The 17,594-nt window shown below is 52.7% G+C and overlaps 1 protein-coding gene across 1 annotated transcript; it reads right to left on the minus strand.

Moving 5' to 3' along the window:
• Positions 1-3,179: 3,179 nt before the first annotated feature.
• Gipr (gastric inhibitory polypeptide receptor) lies at positions 3,180-11,271 on the minus strand. The gene is made up of 13 exons (XM_028778726.1): positions 11,206-11,271; positions 10,764-10,863; positions 10,277-10,384; positions 9,719-9,822; positions 8,966-9,069; positions 8,639-8,783; positions 6,378-6,537; positions 6,116-6,176; positions 5,745-5,814; positions 5,531-5,619; positions 5,300-5,438; positions 3,458-3,499; positions 3,180-3,380 (listed from the first exon to the last, which is right to left on the minus strand). Exons 1-13 carry the CDS (start codon positions 11,266-11,268, stop codon positions 3,180-3,182), a joined length of 1,386 nt encoding a protein of 461 aa, XP_028634559.1. The 5' UTR covers positions 11,269-11,271.
• Positions 11,272-17,594: the final 6,323 nt, after the last annotated feature.

Below are 17,594 nucleotides of genomic sequence, written 5' to 3' on the forward strand. Positions count from 1 at the left end.
AACACCCTGGCTTCCCTGGTACCTGCATACAAATACACATAGATTAAGTAGATCTGTGTACCAGGCCTAGTGGTGTATGCATTTGATCCAAGCACTCAAGAGGCAGAGGCAGGGAAATCTTTGTGAGGCCAGCCTAGTCTACAGAGCAAGTTCCAGAACAGCCAGGGTTATACAGAAACCCTGTCTCAAAAACATATAAAATGAAGCCAGACATGAGTGTACCCATAATCCCCACAATTTGAGAGGCTGAGGCAGAACTGCTACAAGTTCGTTCAAGGCTAGCCTGGGTCTACATGGTGAATTCCTGCCAGGCATACTGAGTTCATCTTGAAAAGACAAGACTCTATTGAAAGTACATTTGGAAAGGAGCTGGCTTGGGCGCTGCCTCTCTCTCCTTCCACTTGATGGGCACCCATGATGCCGGACCAGTAAGGTCGGGCACCTGACCACCCCTGCTGCTCAAGGCTCTGCTAAGGAGAAGCAGGCCAGGCAAGGAGGCAGCTCCACTCCCCACTTAACTCCCTCAGTCCGCACTGAGGACCTAGGATGGAGCCTCCTGACCCACAAAAGCTGCAGCCCTCCTTCTGCTTTCTGGGAAGGAAAAGAAAGGGAGGTGCTCTCTTGCGGGAAGTGGGCGATAGTGCCATGGAGGGAGACAGCTGCCGCTCTGTGTGGTGACCTGAGGAGCGGCAGTGGGAGCTAAATGTGGCTGCTGGGCCTTTACACCTTGTGTGCTCTTAACAACCAGGACTACACTGAGAGACGGTCTCAAAAAGCCCAAATAAATAAATGAAATTGTAAGCTGTGTAGCCAAGCTGGTGAGCAGTGTCAGTCCACTCAGCTGCCCGGAAGCCCACATATCTCACCCAGGAACAGGGCCTTGGGAGCCTTCAGGCCCCTGCCCTGTCACCCTGAGCACTCCTCACCACACATGGAAACTGCTTCCCTCTCTGAATGCCAAGGTTACAGTCCTGGGCACCTGGCTCTCTAAATGATGCTTTTATCTAGCTTTTTTTTTTCTTTCTTTTTTTCTTAATTGCATGTGACAGTGGTAGTATGTATGTGTGCATATGTGTATGCATGTTCACATGTGAATGGGTAAATGTGTACACGTTTGTATGGAGGCCCAGGGTCACATGGGAAGTCTTCTCGATAACTCTCCCCCTGTATGTGGATACTATGGTCCAAAGCTATGGTCCTAAGACTGTCGTGGCCAGCACTTTGCCCACTGAGCCATCTCCCCTGGCCCTTTCTGTTTTGATAGGGTGTTGTTATGTAGCCTAGGCTGGCCTCAGATTGGAACAACACTCCTGCCTCAGATTCTTGGATGATGGGAGTACAGGTGTATATCACCACTTCTTGAATAAATTATTTGGGGGGAAAGGATAGGATCTCACTTTAGCGCTAACTAGTCTGAAACTAGGCAAAGTAAATAAGGCTGGTTTTGAACATGCAACAGTCCTGCCTCTGCCTGAGATTGCTTTCAAAGAATCCTTTCCAGGGATAAAGCCAAAGTGGAGTTGGGAGTTTAGTGACAGCTAATACAGGAGCCCAATTAAGAATTGAATTAGGCTGGTTCCTGCTGCTTTTGCTGTTTATTTGAGAGAGGGTCTCACATAGTTCAGATAGCCAACCTGCATTCTGTCAGGATGAATGACCCTCAACTAATCCTCCTCCTGCCAAAGCCTCCCAAATGCTGGGGTTACAGTGCCACCCATTGCCTAGGTCTGGTATTTCTGTGTCGCCTTCCAGAAAAGCAGCATGTTCATAGGCATAACTTTAATTTGTACGTATGTCTCAAATAGTTTTCAATAAAGATTATGTTAGGGGAGGGTACAGTAGCAATGTGGTGTCCATGGTTTTTTTGTGCCAACATATGGTTCCAATTGAGCCCCATTCATCTACGGCAGACAGCCTTACATCCACCCTAGTCATCTCCCTAGCCTCTCCGACTCCCACCCCATAAAGAAGCTTGATTTACTAGGGTCTCCACTCCACCAGAAGCCAAAGCCTTGAAGTATGGAGTGTGGGTCAGCTATGAGACACATCTTTCTGGGAACCCTGGTGAAAATTCAGCATCCAGTACTAATAAAGGAGGCGTGTGTGTGTGTGTGTGTGTGTGTGTGTGTCTGTCTGTCTGTCTGCCTGTCTGTCTGCCTGTCTGTCTGTCTGTCTTCAGGTGGACCTGTCACAACGAGGCTGCATCCCCAACCCTCTCTGGGAGATAGAAGGATCTGGCTATCTCAGTGACCCCAGGCTCCTCTTGCTTGGCTGCCAGCTCTCACCTCTGACAGCTCCAGGTCCTGCTGCTCAGCTTCTCCCACAGCCTAGCACAGGCAGAGAGCCTCCTACCCCAGAGCCTTTTGATTGCTTTCCTTTGGTCATGGCAGTTTCCTTTGCTCCATTTCCTGGGATCCCTCAGCAAATCCTTAACACCTCTCTGTGGCCTTCATTCTGGTCCAGTCACCTACATTCCTCTCCCTGGTCTCCCAACTCACTGCCCCTAATAACTGGAACCGAGAGCCATGGAAAACAGCCCAGGAGACACCGCTATGAAGAATCTGTGTGGGGCTGGAGAGATGGAGTTCCATTCACTCCAACCTACATAGAGGCTGGCAACCATCCAGTCCCAGGAATCGTCTACCCTTCAGCCGTATACAAGCACTTCATGCATGTGATGTACGTCTGTACACACAGGCAAAACAATCGTACACAAAAAGGAAAAATAAAGTCTTCAGAGAGCCTGGGATAAAATTCCAGTTTCTGCACCCCTGCCCGCTTCTTCCCCATCTGCAGGCCCTGGCTTTTTCCAGTGGAGCTACAGAAGCCGTTCTCCATTCTTCCTGGTCCCAGGACCTTTTTGTATGCTGTCCCATCTGCCTGGAATCTTGTCCTCCAACTCTTCAAGCTGTCTCCACTTCTTTCAAATGTGACCCATTGATCTAAGTAAGCATCAGGTCTTCACGAGTGGCCTCCCAGTCGGTTGTGCTAGACACCTCAATTCTTTTCATAAACGATTCCTCAACAAATATATACACGTGGGGACCTTGTCTTCTGGTTCCTTCTCCATTTCCCCAGCATTCCCCCACACGGGGCCTGGTACGCAGTAGGCTTTCAACACATGCTAACTGTACACAGTAGGCTCTCAATACATGCTAACTGTACACAGGTCTCTTTACCTAGCAGTAACTTTCCAAGACCTCATCTCCAGGCACGGGCAGCATCCCAGAGGGCAAGGCGTTGCCGATGGCAGCTTCCCGGGGTGCAGAGTCCAAAGGCACGGCCCGGGGGGCGTGCTCCAGGTGCGGACGTGGACGCTGCTCCTGAAGGCTGAGACGCAGGCGGCGGTGGCGCCAGCCCTGGCGGATCTCCGACTGCACCTGCAACGCCGGGTGCTCAGGGTGGTGCTGTTCCCAGGGTGGCCGCCAGGGGGCACGGGCGGGCCAGCCTCTCCTACCTCTTTGTTGATGAAGCAGTAGAGCACGCTCACCAGGAAACCCTGCCAGAGAAAAAGCAAGATCAGATCGCTGCTGTGGACTCATTGTTTTCAGCCCCAAAGTACTGCGGCTGTTACTGCCCTGGTCCTAGGTACTGAGGACACCTGCTTACCGGCTCCCAGATCTCTGTAATGTTCCCCCGACCCCCAAAGTCTGAGAACAGGCGTTGGAAGTTGAACGTCCTGAGTGTAGAAAGCAATTCCCTGCTTTCCACATTTGAGGCAAGCAGTTTAACCACTCTGTGCCTCCCTTTCCTCGTCAGGAAAAATGAAGGCGGTGGTTGGAAGAACTGTAGTATTCATGTGTAAAACGATGTAGCACTTAGCTGTGTGTGGTGGCGCATTCCTTTAATTCCAGCAGTCTGGAGGCAGAGGGAGGCAGTTCTCTATGAAGTTGGAGTATACCCTTGTCCACATAGACTTCTATATCCATCCAGAACTGCATGGTGAGACTCAGGCTCAAAAATAATAATTAGGGCTGGAGAGATAGCTCAGGGGTTAAGAGCACTGGCCTCTCTTCCAGAGGTCCTGAGTTCAATTCTCAGCAACCACATGGTGGGATCTGATGCCCTCTGCTGGTGTGTCTGAAGACAACGACAGTGTACACATATTTAATCTTTTAAAATAACAATAATTAATTATGGGGCTTGAGGTTTTCTCAGTATTGGAGCACACGCTTAGCCAGCTGGAACGCGATTACAGGTATGAGCCCTAATGCCTGGCTTACGTTGATTAATGAAGCCAACTATGAACGTGGGCTATTATTAAGACATTCCTCGGATTTTCTACAACCCCGTTAATATCGAATTCGAATCCCACATCTCCCCTTCCAGGAGAGGAAAAAGACAAAATGAAGCTAGCCTTGGGGAACTGGCCCCTCTAGTTTGTTTTCCTGTTCCTGTTTGCTCGGCTCTCTCGCCTCTCGCCCCACTTGCTCTGGAGTTACAGGGACCCTCACCACCCTCCATCACACTAGCTAACCTCTGCCCTCAGGGATCTTCATTCTAGAACATTCCTCTAGTTGTGTGACTGGCTGTTTACGTAGGGTGTTCCCTCTGACTCTCACAGAGTAGGGGGCCTACCATCTGGCTCCTGGCTGTTGCTAGGTACACAGGTGCACCATCTGTTCTTGCTTCCTTTAATGAATGCACAGTCTCACAGGGGAGACTGGTGGTATCCCCACTTTAGAAAGAAGACTGAGGGCCGGGCAGTGGTGGCGCACGCCTTTAATCCCAGCACTTGGGAGGCAGAGGCAGGCGGATTTCTGAGTTCGAGGCCAGCCTGGTCTACAGAGTGAGTTCCAGGACAGCCAGGGCTACACAGAGAAACCCTGTCTCGAAAAACCAAAAAAAAAAAAAAAAAACAGAAAGAAGACTGAGGCTCAGTTGGATCCAGCAGAGTAGGGACTAGGATAGGCAAGCACATCAGCATCTGCCTCACATTTTGGAACTTCCTACATCCTTCAATTCTGCACCTTGGGGGTAAAGGAAACCAGGAAGCTGGCAAGTATCAGAAACTAAGTCCCAGCTCAGTCCACACCACAGCCCTTCCTCCTCACCCGGAGGCAATGCTGGGGAAGATTCTGTGGTCCTCCACCACCATCCCCACGCTCCACCCCTACCCGCATAACTCAGGACAGCCTTTAGGTATTTTCTGTCCTGTGCATGCATGATGAACGAATGAATGAAATCTCTGGGTACACTCCAGTCAATAGTGGCTGCTCCAGTGAATGATATCGCCACGTCCCGATGGAGAGAAAGGTCTAAGGTAGGAGGGTGGAGCCCCTGCACCCAGTCTCAGCACCTGGAAGGAACTTAGGAAGATTTCAAAGGCCAGTTTGGCGAAGCGCAGGGAGCCTTCAGCCTGTTCCTCCGTCACGGGCGCAAACACCACCTCGTGGACGCCCAGCAGGGGCACCAGTGTCAGCGTGGAGCGAGCCAGCCTGGGAAGAGACGGTGTCGGTGGTCCACACGTCCTCGCCCCTGACTCTGGCCCCACACTGCTTTCCACATTGGGTCCTCAGCCTGTCCTCACCTTAGTCGGTAGTCGGGGCAACGCATCTGCCGTGTCCTCAGCTTTGAAACAAGGACGCCAAGGATACGAATGAAGATGAGGAAATTGACCTGTGAGGAGAGAGAGACTGAGCCAGAAGCCATTCGGTTCTGGGGTGGGACAAGGGGTTGGCGCTCCTCTTCCCCAGAATGAGAAATCCCTGAGCACAACCTGGAGGAGGCGAGACTGGCCCTACCAAGATGGTTATTAGGATGGGAGTGCGAATGATCCACCAAACGGCTTTGACTTCGTTGCGCTCCCAGCACCTGGAGGAGGCAGGGCAGAACTGAGACGCGAAATGTCCCCACGAACCCCCAGTCACCCCTAATCAGGCAGGGTCCCTCACCAAGCCCTGCCCACCCTCTTTAAAGCCCACCTACATTCATTTAAGAACCACCCCCTCCGGCTTTCCAGAAAGCCTCCTAATTCTCCACCTTTCCCAACCCATAATCCCTTTATACCCCGCCCACATTCTCCGCACCCACGCTTTTCCACCCTTTCTCGCCCCTTGTCCCACGTAGTTCCACCCCCAGCCAGGGCCCCGCCCCCCCAAACCCTGCAACTCACTGCGTGTTCTCGTACAGGTACCTGACGATCACCCAGGGGATGACGAAAAGCGCGGGGGCCCCTGTGCAGACCCCGATCCCCGCCCCCCACCCCGCCGCAGCTGTCAGTGTGCACACGAGCCACTTCCAGGCCCAAGACCCGCGGAATTCTTCAGCAAGGGAGTGGGAGGGGAGGAAACGCGGATCGGCAGGGTAGTGGGGTAGCCGAGATGAGCTGGGCTGGGCAGAGGAGTGGGGTAGGGGGGCACAGAGTCAGGGCTCACCCCAGCCAAGAAGCAGGTAGCAGCGGAAGTGTCCCTTTTTTGAGCGTCCCACGATCACCAGCAGATGGTACAGATACACACCCTCCACCAGCAGCCAGGTGTAATTGGCTCCCACACAGTACTGGGTCATGATCTGGACGGTGCGGCAGGCAGCTAGGGCCTATGAAGCCATCAGACAAGGGTAGTCTCTGTTTTACTATTTGTATGTATTACTTTGTGTATGTGGTAGTAAGTCTTGAAACCAGGACTTCCGCTTGTAAAGCAGGGGCTCTACCACTGAGCTACGCCCCCAGCCCCTCACTGGGGGATTCTAGGCAGGGGCTCTACCACTGAGCCACGCCCCCAGCCCCTCACTGGGGATTCTAGGCACGGGCTCTACCACTGAGCCACACCCCCAGCCCCTCACTGGAGGATTCTAGGCGGGGCTCTACCACTGAGCCACGCCCCCAGCCCCTCACTGGGGGATTCTAGGCAGGGGCTCTACCACTGAGCCACGCCCCCAGCCCCTCACGGGGGGATTCTAGGCGGGGCTCTCCCACTGAGTAACATTCTATTTCTATTCTCTTTGAGTCAGGGGCTCAATAAATTGTCTAGGCGGTCCTTGAACGTGCTCTGTAGCCCAAGCAGGTTTTAATATGTCACCTGTGCTCAGCTTTCCACCTAGCTGGGACTATGGGACTTCCTGACCAGACAGGGCTTGTCTCCATCTCTTGCTCTCAGTTGTTTCACTCTGGCTTTCTAGCAAATGGCTTATCTTATCTCAACTTATCCACTTTCACTTGAAGACTCTCCCACGCTGACCCCTTAACAACTGCCATTTTCTATTGTTTCCACAGTGACATACCCTTAGAATCCCAGTATGTAGCCTTTGCCACACTAGCTCACTTTTTAAAAATATTTTATATTTTGTAGGTTTGTTTTTCGAGACAGGATTTCTCTGTGTAGCCCTGGCTGTCCTGGAATTCACTCTGTAGACCAGGCTGGCCTCGAACTCTCGAACTCAGAAATCCGCCTGCCTCTGCCTCCCAAGTGCTGGGATTACAGACGTGCACCACCATTGCCCGGCGGTTTGTTTTTCAAGACAGGGTTTCTCTGTGTAGCCCTGGCTGTCCTGGAACTCACTTTGTAGAACAGGCTGGCCTCGAACTCAGAGATCTGCCTGCCTCTGCCTCCCAACTGCTAGGATTAAAGACATATACTGGGCCAGAGAGATGGCTCAGAGGTTTAGAGCACTGGCTGTTCTTCCAGAGGTCCTGAGTTCAATTCCCAGCAACCACACGGTGGTTCAAAACCATCTGTAATGAGATCTGGTGCCTTCTTCTGGTGTGCAGACAAACATGGAGGCAGAATATTATCTATATAATCAATAAACAAATAAATCTTTTTTTTTTAAAAAAAAGCATGTATCATAATCGCTCTGCCACACTAGCTCTTAAGAGCAATTCCTGTGACTGACAGACTCAGCAGTTAAGAACACTGGCTGTCCCTGCAGAGGACCCAGCACGCACACGGCAGCTCACAATTGTCTGCAACTTCAGCTCTGATACCCTCTTTTGGCCTCTAAGGGAACTAGGCATGTACATGGTGCACATACATACATACATACATACAGGCAAACATACACACATGAAATAAAATTTTAAAAGAGTAAATGCCAGGCTATGTTCCCACAGGTGTGTGAAGGCCAGAGACCTTTTAGGAGTTCGCCAGCATGTGGGCTCTGGGGGTTGAACACAAATCCTCAGGCTTGTGGCCCATACCTTTAAGTACTGGGCCATCTTTTTTTCCCCCTCTATTTTATGTGTAGAGGCATTTTGCACGTCTGTGCATCACATGCAGGTCAGAAGAGAGCACCGGATCCCCTAGGACTGGAGTTACAGATGGTTGTAGCTGCTGTGTGGGTGCTGGGCATCAATCCAAGGTCCTCTGAGAGAGCAGCCAGTGCTCTTAACCACTGAGCCACCTCTCCAGCCCGGATGGCCTCTCAACCTTTCTTTTCATTTTTCCAGTACTGAACCAGGTACTCTATTACAGAACTCCACCTCCAAGACCCTCACCCCCCCCACACACACAATTATTATATAAAGCCCTCTGTTCACAGCCCCAAGTTTCATCTCCCTGCCTCAAGGAACGAACTAGCTCCTTCCAAATCTCTGCTGGTCTCTTCCTCTCATCCTGTTCCCACGCTCTCAGAGATGAGGAAAGGTATGGAAATCGATGGGAAACTCCTTGGTCCCACCAGGAAGGAGGAGATGGAGTACCTGGTTCCACAGCGCAGGGCTCTGGTCCCCAGTATAGGGATCCAGTGAAGGCAGCAGCTGGTCTCGCGTGAGGATGGCTGCTGCCCGCAGCACGAAAGACGTGAACAGGTTCATGTGAATGTAATTACGAGTGCAGTGCAGCCGCCTGGGGGATTTGAGAGACGAAATGGGCTGGGAGCTGTCCTCAGGCATCCAGAGACCCTTGAAGCAGCCCACCCTACCTCACCCCACCCCCATTTACCCCAGACTCACACCATCCCCTATCTTAGCTTTAGTATAAACCCAGGCCCCGTCTCCTCCACACCAAGCAGAGCTGGCGGCTCACACCTGAACAAACTTAAGATGAGCAGGGCGAGCAGCAGAGTGGCCAGGGACAGGGAGTAGCCCACTGTATACACAACCTGCAGGCGCTCCAAGATCAGCTTCTGGTCCTGGCGGAGACAAGGAAAGCAAGAGAAGACATGATTCTTTCAGCTGGTCCAGAGGAGGCACGGGGCAGCCCACCACCCCTCCCCTCACACTCCAGTCTCTTCTGAGAAAGAAGATGCCGCGCTGCAAGCTGCCTGTTTTCTCCTTGAAGCTCCGCTTGCACTTCCTTAAGTGGTGTTCACTCCACCCTTCATCTCTAAGGCTGGATGGGCACATTTACACACGCACGTGCGCGCACACACACACACGTGCACACACACATGCACGCACGCGAGCACACACACATGCACACACACACACACACGCACCAGACTTTTTTTTTTTTTTTTTGCTTTGTGGGTTTTTTTGGGGGGGGTTGGTTTTTCGAGGCAGGGTTTCTCTCTGTGTACCCCGGCTGTCCTGGAACTCACTCTGTAGACCAGACTAGCCTCGAACTCTCGAACTCAGAAATCCGCCTGCCTCTGCCTCCCAAGTGCTGGGATTAAAGGCGTGCGCCAACACTGCCCGACGCCTGAGTTGGATTTTAATTACTTACAACCCAGAGTTCTACTCAGTACAAGGGGTGTCAGGGTGGGCCTGAAACTCTTGAGGTCTTTTTTTTTTTTAAACTCTCCCCAGACATCCTAGCCTGAATCCCTCCCCACCGCTCACCTGAAAGGCCCCGTTCTTCTCTGGATTCTCACACTGAGTGTGGTCTCTCCAAGATTCCCACTGGCCATCGCTGCCACACTGGCGGAAGACGAAGCCTGCAGCCACTATAGGAGCATAAGGCGCAGGGATCAGGGGAAGAGGGCAGGTGTCCGAGGAAGAGGTGTAGCAGTACACCACTGTAATCTCGACATTTGGGAGGCCGAGACAGGATTGTCATGAGCTCAAGGCCAGCCTGGGCTCCCGCAACAGGTAGAGGCTCTGACAGCCAAGCCAAGAGACCCGAGTTTGATCCCCGAGACCCACATGTTGAAAGGATTTCCAACATGTGGAATTCTTTCCAACATGTGGAAAGGATTCTGTAAGTTGACCTCTGATCGCCGCGCCCCTGTCATAGCGAATTCATCCACACATACATGCAATACATAATAACAGAATAAGTAAAGCATGTGACAGAACCGAGGGAACACAGACATTGAGCGACACCTGGCTTATCAGACAGGGTCAGCAGGAGCTAGGTGAGGGTGGAGTCCGGGATGAGGGGTGCGGGGAGAGCCTCACCCTGACGGTACCAGGGCAGATACCAGGGGCAAGACACCTGGGCAGTGGTGTTGGCGGCCGTGTAGTACCAGCAGACATACATATCGAAGGAACCGTTACAAGCCAGGCCTAAGGAAGAGGACAACCGAGCCTGAGGCTGAAGGAGAGGGAAGGTCCGGCTTTTCATTCTTCTACACCTCCAGGTTGCACTATCTCCTTATTGGCCACAAGCTCCTCCTACCAGACCTCAAGACCCCACCCATTCATCATCCTAGTCCCACTCCAGGCTCCTCCTACCAAGTAAATCCCAAATCCTTATTATTATCTAAAAAGCTCAATTATTAAGCTCCACCCCCAAACCAGCCCACTGCAGCTCAGGTCCCGCCCAGGGCTCCTCCCTCCTCATCTGCTACCCTCCAGGATTCTTCTGTCTTCAGAATCCAACTCCGGTCCTCAAAGACTACTCGAGCCAAGCCCCACCCACATCTCCCAAGCCCTCTAGTCACACCTGAGGGAGGTTCTGTGGCCTCCAAGGTCTCTTGGCATTCCTGACTGTAGCGCTCCCAGCGCTGGTACAGGTCCCCCGTCGTCTGCCCCTCAGGGTCTGTCTAAGACAAGAAACAAGGGAGGACAGCCCCCTCCCCAGGGTAACCTCCCAGGCAGCAGACTGGGAAGGGCCAGAAGAACCCTTAGAGATTTGAAGGGGCTGTTCGGTTTTTTACACAGGAGTCCTGGGTGGCTTAGAAACCTCTTACATGGGATTGAGGTGCCTAGAAAACCGCCCAAAGAAAGGGGTAGCTTGTCCCCACCCGGAGGACTTGTGAGGGAAAAAGTGTGAAGACAAACTACCAGTTTATACAGGGCAGGGGGCGGGCAGCTTTAAAACTCTCCTTAATGTAGGGGAAGGCTTAAAACCATCCCAGTTCGCCTGTATCTCTCTGGGTCCTCACCTCCGCCCTCTGGAGTGGAAGTCCCCACAGCCACAGCAGCAGAAGCAGCAGCCGCAGGGGCATCCTTGAAAGATGATGGAAACTCTGGCCACTCGGAGGCAGGTGGGCTGGAGGGTCCCAAGGCAGAACCAACTCTTGGGCTTCAGCCCAAGTCAGTGCTCACCTGCCAGAAGCACATGGAGTCTGAGGCCATGCCCTCATTTCCTCACGTGAGGATTCGGGGCAGAGCAGGGCTAGGCGCGGCCTTTGATAAGTGAGGCTGGCATCAGCTAAGCGATTCCCAGGCCCTCCTAAGTGTTGCTGAGGCAGCCAAGGTAGAAGGGAGGGGTGTTTGCTGAGGGGCCTGTTACCCTAGAGCTGTGACGGACAGAAGCGTCAGTGTCACCGAGAGGCTAGACAGGAGAGACTCTTGGGAACCTGGAACCTCCTTAGAGAGGAGGGAATAGAAACCGCCAGTCAAGCCTTGAACCGATCATTTGAGTTCTCATCCTGCCAGCCCAGAGTTGTGGGGTTTTTGTTTGTTTGTTTGTTTTGTTTTTAATTTAGATAAGACCCCAATCTTCTAAAACTTCTCTGGCTTCAAGGAGTCAGAGGGACAGCGCTCTCCCAGCATCTAAATATTTAGGGACCAGAGAAATATTAGATCCTGGGTTTCTGACTTTCGGATATTAGATGCTCTGAAAATTTTTCTAACCCCAACCCAGACAATGTGAATGCAGGGTTTCAAGAGGGAATCTCAGAGCTACAGAAAAGAAAAGAAAGGAAAGGAAAGGAAAGGAAAGGAAAGGAAAGGAAAGGAAAGGAAAGGAAAGGAAAAGCAACTACAAAATTGAAAATCACAGACTCAAGTTATAAGGGATAAGAACAGAAAGACTCGGGGACAATGAGACACAAGCGGGAGAGCAGAGACTAAGGGGCAAAAAAAGAGATAAAGACGAAGATGTGATTCTGAGACAGAAGAAGTAAATGGAGAGAGACAGAGAACTGGAAAGAGTAGAAATAAGTCCATTTAAAGATGAAGCGAGGTGAAGAGATGACAGGGCAGAGAGGCAGAAAGAGACAAAGATAGAGACAGGGAGACAGAGTTAAGGGAGAGATAGGCCCAGGGCAGGGGCTTAATGGAGACCCCTTACCTGTACCGAGTCCTGCTCGCAATCTCCACTGACACAGCTGCTCAGCCTCGCCTGCCAGAGAGCTCTGCAAGAGGTGACAGGCGCTGGCAGCCTGGGGTGTTGGGAGGGGGCGGGGCCAGGGCGGAACAGAGAACAGGAGGGGGGAGCTCTGGGGAAGAGTGGGAACCGTGGAGCAGGCACGTTTATCACAGCCACTGTGTGTCACGTAGAGGAAGCAGCCACACAGTTATGGTCCCCCCTCCTCCTCCAGGCCACAGAACACACTATGCCATCCAGTCACTTACACAGCCTCTCACGCTGCCAAACGCCGAGCAGGAGTGAGACTCCGTGAGTCACAAGTTCATTCATAGCTGTACAACTGGGACCATGGTGAGAGAGCCAGTCTTTCACCCACAGCTTCCCGGTCACTCACAGGGACACACACGCGGCTGTGCCCAGGGATGTGGACACTTCGCCTACATGCAAACACAGCCCATAGTCCTAATACCTCTGTCTTTCTGTTGTCATTGTTTCAATTATGTGTATGTGTGTACATGTACATGTGTATGCGTGTAGGACCCGAGGACAAGCTCTGATGTGATTCTTGAGTGCTGTCTACTTCCTTTGATTTGGTCTTTCAAGACAAGATTTCTCTGTGTAGCCCTGGCTGCCCTTGAATTCACTGTATAAACCTGGCTGCCCTTGAATGCAGAGATGGACCTGCCTCTGACTTCCTGGCACTGGAATTACAAGCGCACGTTACCCAGCTTAACTTGCCGCATAACAAGGACTTTACCAAGTGAATCATTGCCCCAATCACTGACTTGCCTTTCTTTGTTTTAATTTTATGTGCGTGAATGGGTTTTTTTTTTTTGCATGCATTTTGAATGCCTGTGCACACATTCATGCAGTACCTGAGGAGGCCAGTAGAGGGCACTAGATTTCCCCTGGAACTGGAGTTACCCATGGTTGTGCGCCTCCGCATGAATGCTGAGAACTGAATCCTGGGTCCTCCTGAAGAGCTCTTAACTGTCATTTCTCCAGCCCTGTTTCGTTTGTGGTTTTTGTGTTGTTGTTGTTGTTGTTTTAACAAAACAGAGTCTCACTATATAACCGAGGTGCTCTCCAACCTTGTATCCTCCTGCCTCAGCTTTTCAAGTGCTGAGATTCAGATTTCAACCGCACAGGCACATGCAGTGAGCACCATCTGGCTCCGCATTTGGCAGCATTATCCATGGCGGACATACTCACGCTCGACAGCTGCAACTGGTCTGTGTCCCTCAGGAGGACTGCACATCCGGAGCAGGGCCTCAAGCAGTGAGTGTCCAGGACACAAATTGTGCCTGGCTTCGTGGTGATACAGTCCTCTCACAGTGTCAGGCGGCCACATCCAAAAACACTGTCCCTTGTGACATACATCAGTCTCCTGGAGTTTATACTGGGTCTAACAGCGTGCACTCCTCAGGCAGCACCAAGATGTATGCTCGCTTATTGTCACACCCAGTTTTATATGGAAAGACAACCTTACCGTTGTTCCGTCTACACTCACAAACCACAGACATTCCACATAGGTTCTAGGAATGGAATCTAGGTCTTCAGGCTTGATGGCAGGTGCCTTTAACTACTGAACTACCTTGTCAGCTAACGTCTCCATTTGGCCCAGGCTAGCCTTGAACTCATCATCCTGTTTTGATACTGGAATGGAACCCTGGTTCTTGTGCATGGTAGGCCAGCACTCTAACGGTGCACCACGCCCCCAGCCCCTCACTGGGGGATTCTAGGCAGGGGCTCTACCACTGAGCCACGCCCCCAGCCCCTCACTGGGGGATTCTAGGCAGAGGCTCTACCACTGAGCCACGCCCCCAGCCCCTCACTGGGGGATTCTAGGCAGGGGCTCTACCACTGAGCCACGCCACCAGCCCCTCACTGGGGGATTCTAGGCGGGGGCTCTACCACTGAGCCACGCCCCCAGCCCCCTCACTGAGGGATTCTAGGCAGGGGCTCTACCACTAAGCCACGCCCCCAGCCCCTCACTGGGGGATTCAAGGCGGGGGCTCTACCACTGAGCCACGCCCCCAGTCCCTCACTGGGGGATTCAAGGCGGGGGCTCTACCACTGAGCCACGCCCCCAGCCCCTCACTGGGGGATTCTAGGCATGGGCTCTACCACTAAGCCACGCCCCCAGTCCCTCACTGGGGGATTCTAGGCGGGGGCTCTACCACTGAGCCACGCCCCCAGCCCCTCACTGGGGGATTCTAGGCAGGGGCTCTACCGCTGAGCCACGCCCCCAGCCCCTCACTGGGGGATTCTAGGCGGGGGCTCTACCACTGAGCCATGCTCCCAGCCCCTCACTGGGGGACTCTCCTGCCTCACTTCCCGGAAGCTTAGCTTATACCTGGGGATCATTGCTCCCAGCTTAAGTGGTCCCATGTGTGACCCTTCCCGGCCCCACAGCTGGTCACACAGTCACCTGTCCACACATTGTGAACCACAGTGTCACACATTAGCATCCAGTCTTAAAATGGTCCCACGGTTACAGGAACCTACATATCACTCATATTTCTACAACCTCTACTTCCGGGATCTTCTTTCACCCCAGATGTAGGGAACAACGGTTCATGGAATGTAGGATGGGGAAATGCGGAGCCCAGTCTGGGAACCCAGTGTCTCCTGCTCAATACACATCGCCAGTACAGGCTGTTTGCTTGCTCCCGTGGGACCTGTGTGATAAGTGGGCCAGAGGCGAGCCTGCCCATTTTGCAGAGGACAAGCTGAGGCCCAGAGGCACCAGGAAGGGCAGGGAGTGGCCTGAGGTCCACATCAGAAGCAGGGAGCAGAGAGAATGGGGGGCGGGGTGAGGGTCCTTACCGCCTGGCCCCCGGGGACCTCTCTGCTCTCTGCTCCACATTCCTGGCGCCCTGTGGATCCTGGGAAAGTATCTGTCCCTGAAGTGGAGCTTGAAGGGGGTCTGAGATTGAAGAGCACCTCGTGGACAGCTGAGGCTGGATCCTGTTGCGCTTTGGGAGGCCATAGAGGTCACTGGACTGGAGAGGGAGGAAAGGGATGGACGGGGGTGGTAAGAGGGTAGGAAAAGAACTTGAGACCCAGAAACTTAAGAAGGGTAGAGAGGCCAGGCGATGGCAGTACACACCTTTGATCCCAGCACTCAGGAGGCAGAGGCAGGGGGATCTCTGTGAGTTTGAGGCCAACCTGGTCTACAGAGAGAATTCCAGAACAGCCAGGGCTACACAGAAACCTTGTCTTGAAAAAAAAAATAAATCACACACACACACACACAGAGAGAGAGAGAGAGACAGAGAGAGAGAGAGAGAGAGAGAGAGAGAGAGAAGAAAGAGATGGAGGAGGAGAAGGAGGAGGAGGAAGAGGAGGAGGAGGAGGAGGAGGAGGAGGAGGAGGAGGGAGAGGGAAAGAAGGGGAGAAGGAAGAGAAAAAGATGGAGGACAGACAGGGAAGAGTGAGTTCAGACTCAGGCCTTTCATCCCAACATTGGGAAAGGTTAAAGCAGGAAGATCCTGAGTTTGAGGCCAACCTCGGCTCCATAGTGAAACACAATTTCAGAGAGAGAGAATGAGAGAAAGGATGGGATGGAGGAGGGAGAGGGGAAAGTCGGGAAAGAGGAGGGGAGGGAGAGGAAGAGAAGGAGAAGGGGGAAGAGAGGAAGAGGTGAGAGAGGGTGTGAGTCCGAAGGATGGTCTTGAGAGGACAGGGATACAAGGCTCTGGCCCATCCATGGAATCTATAGAGCTCTAAGGGTTTCTAGGGGGCACCGAGGGAGCAGCAGAGCCCTTTTCTTCTGTGGTGAAGCCCGAGATCCCTCCAGTCATCCCTTACCCATGATCGTGTGAGCAACACAAAGGAAACTCACTGGATCACAAGAAAGAAACCCACAGCAACATGCAAGCAGACGGAGGAGGCCTCAAGAACGAACAGGATGGCAGTGCGCAAGACGGGGTGGATACAATCCAGATACATAATATGTAAGTGCATCTGTGTACACACAAATGTGTGAAAATGTCTCAGTGAAATGCAGTGTGTATAATTCATATATGCTAATCAAAATCTTCAAAGGAGGCCTGCAAGGTGGGCTCAGTGGATAAGGACGCTCGCCAGGGAAGCTCTCTGACCTCCACTTGTACACAGGGGCACACACACGCGCGCGTGCACACACACACACACACGCACACACGCGCATAAATCAATACATATATGCCTATATTAAAGTTTAAAAGATGCTCATGAAAACAGAGAGGCACCCTTGCCCCCTCCCTGCCGTTGTCCACTCTAGGTGAACACGGGGCAGCCATGTAGGACAGACAAGAAAACAGAAGAGAGGTCACAGTCTAGGTCCCTGACTGGTTCCTCTCCTCCATCTTGGGTCCTTGGCAGTCTCTGAAGACAGGCATTGAAGCAGCAGCCTGGAGCCTCCCTGATTACTACTTCCAGGCTGCACCATGCTGCAGCCCACCCTTCGCCCACCCCAGGAGACTCCCCCTGACAGCACTCTGGCTGCTTCTCCAGCATGCTTGGCTCATCCGGTCTCTAAATATAGCCTGTCTCTCCCCGCCGCCAGCCTATCTTCTCTCTGTGGAGTCTCCCCACTCCTCGTACGTGCTCTCTCCCCCCTCCCTCTCTCTTCTTTTCCCCCTCTCCTCCAAAATCTCTCCTGTCTAATGGAGCATGATAGAGTGTTAATCCCAGCACTCAGAGGCAGGGGCTCGTGGAGCCCTGTGAGTTCGAGGCCAGCCTGGATTGCATTGTTTCGGGTCGGCCAGGGAGACACAGTGAAATTCTGTCAGGAGGCCCAAGCGAACAAAACCACCAACTCTCTCCTTCCCTCCTTTTCGCTAACCCCACACTCAGTGTTTCTGTCCTTCTGTCTTAGGTACTTTTCTTTTCCTTTTGTCTCGTTCAGCTTCTCAGGTCTTTCCTGTCTGCCTTCCCCTTCTTTAGTCTCTTTTTGCTTGTCTTCTTATTGTATTTATTACTATTATTGTTGTTGCTCTTGCTACTATTTTGGTGCTGGAATGGGAACCCTGGTTCTAGTGCATGGGACGCAAGAACTCTAGCAGTGACCACGCCCCAGTCACTGGGGGATTCTAGGCAGGGGCTTTACCACTGAGCCACGCCCCCAGCCCCTCACTGGGGGATTCTAGGCAGGGGCTCTACCACTGAGCCACGCCCCCAGCCCCTCACTGGGGGATTCTAGGCAGGGGCTCTACCACTGAGCCACGCCCCCAGCCCCTCACTGGGGGATTC

Source organism: Grammomys surdaster, unplaced genomic scaffold, assembly GCF_004785775.1.
Source record: "Grammomys surdaster isolate TR1022 unplaced genomic scaffold, NIH_TR_1.0 339, whole genome shotgun sequence".
Taxonomy (NCBI): Eukaryota; Metazoa; Chordata; class Mammalia; order Rodentia; family Muridae; genus Grammomys; species Grammomys surdaster.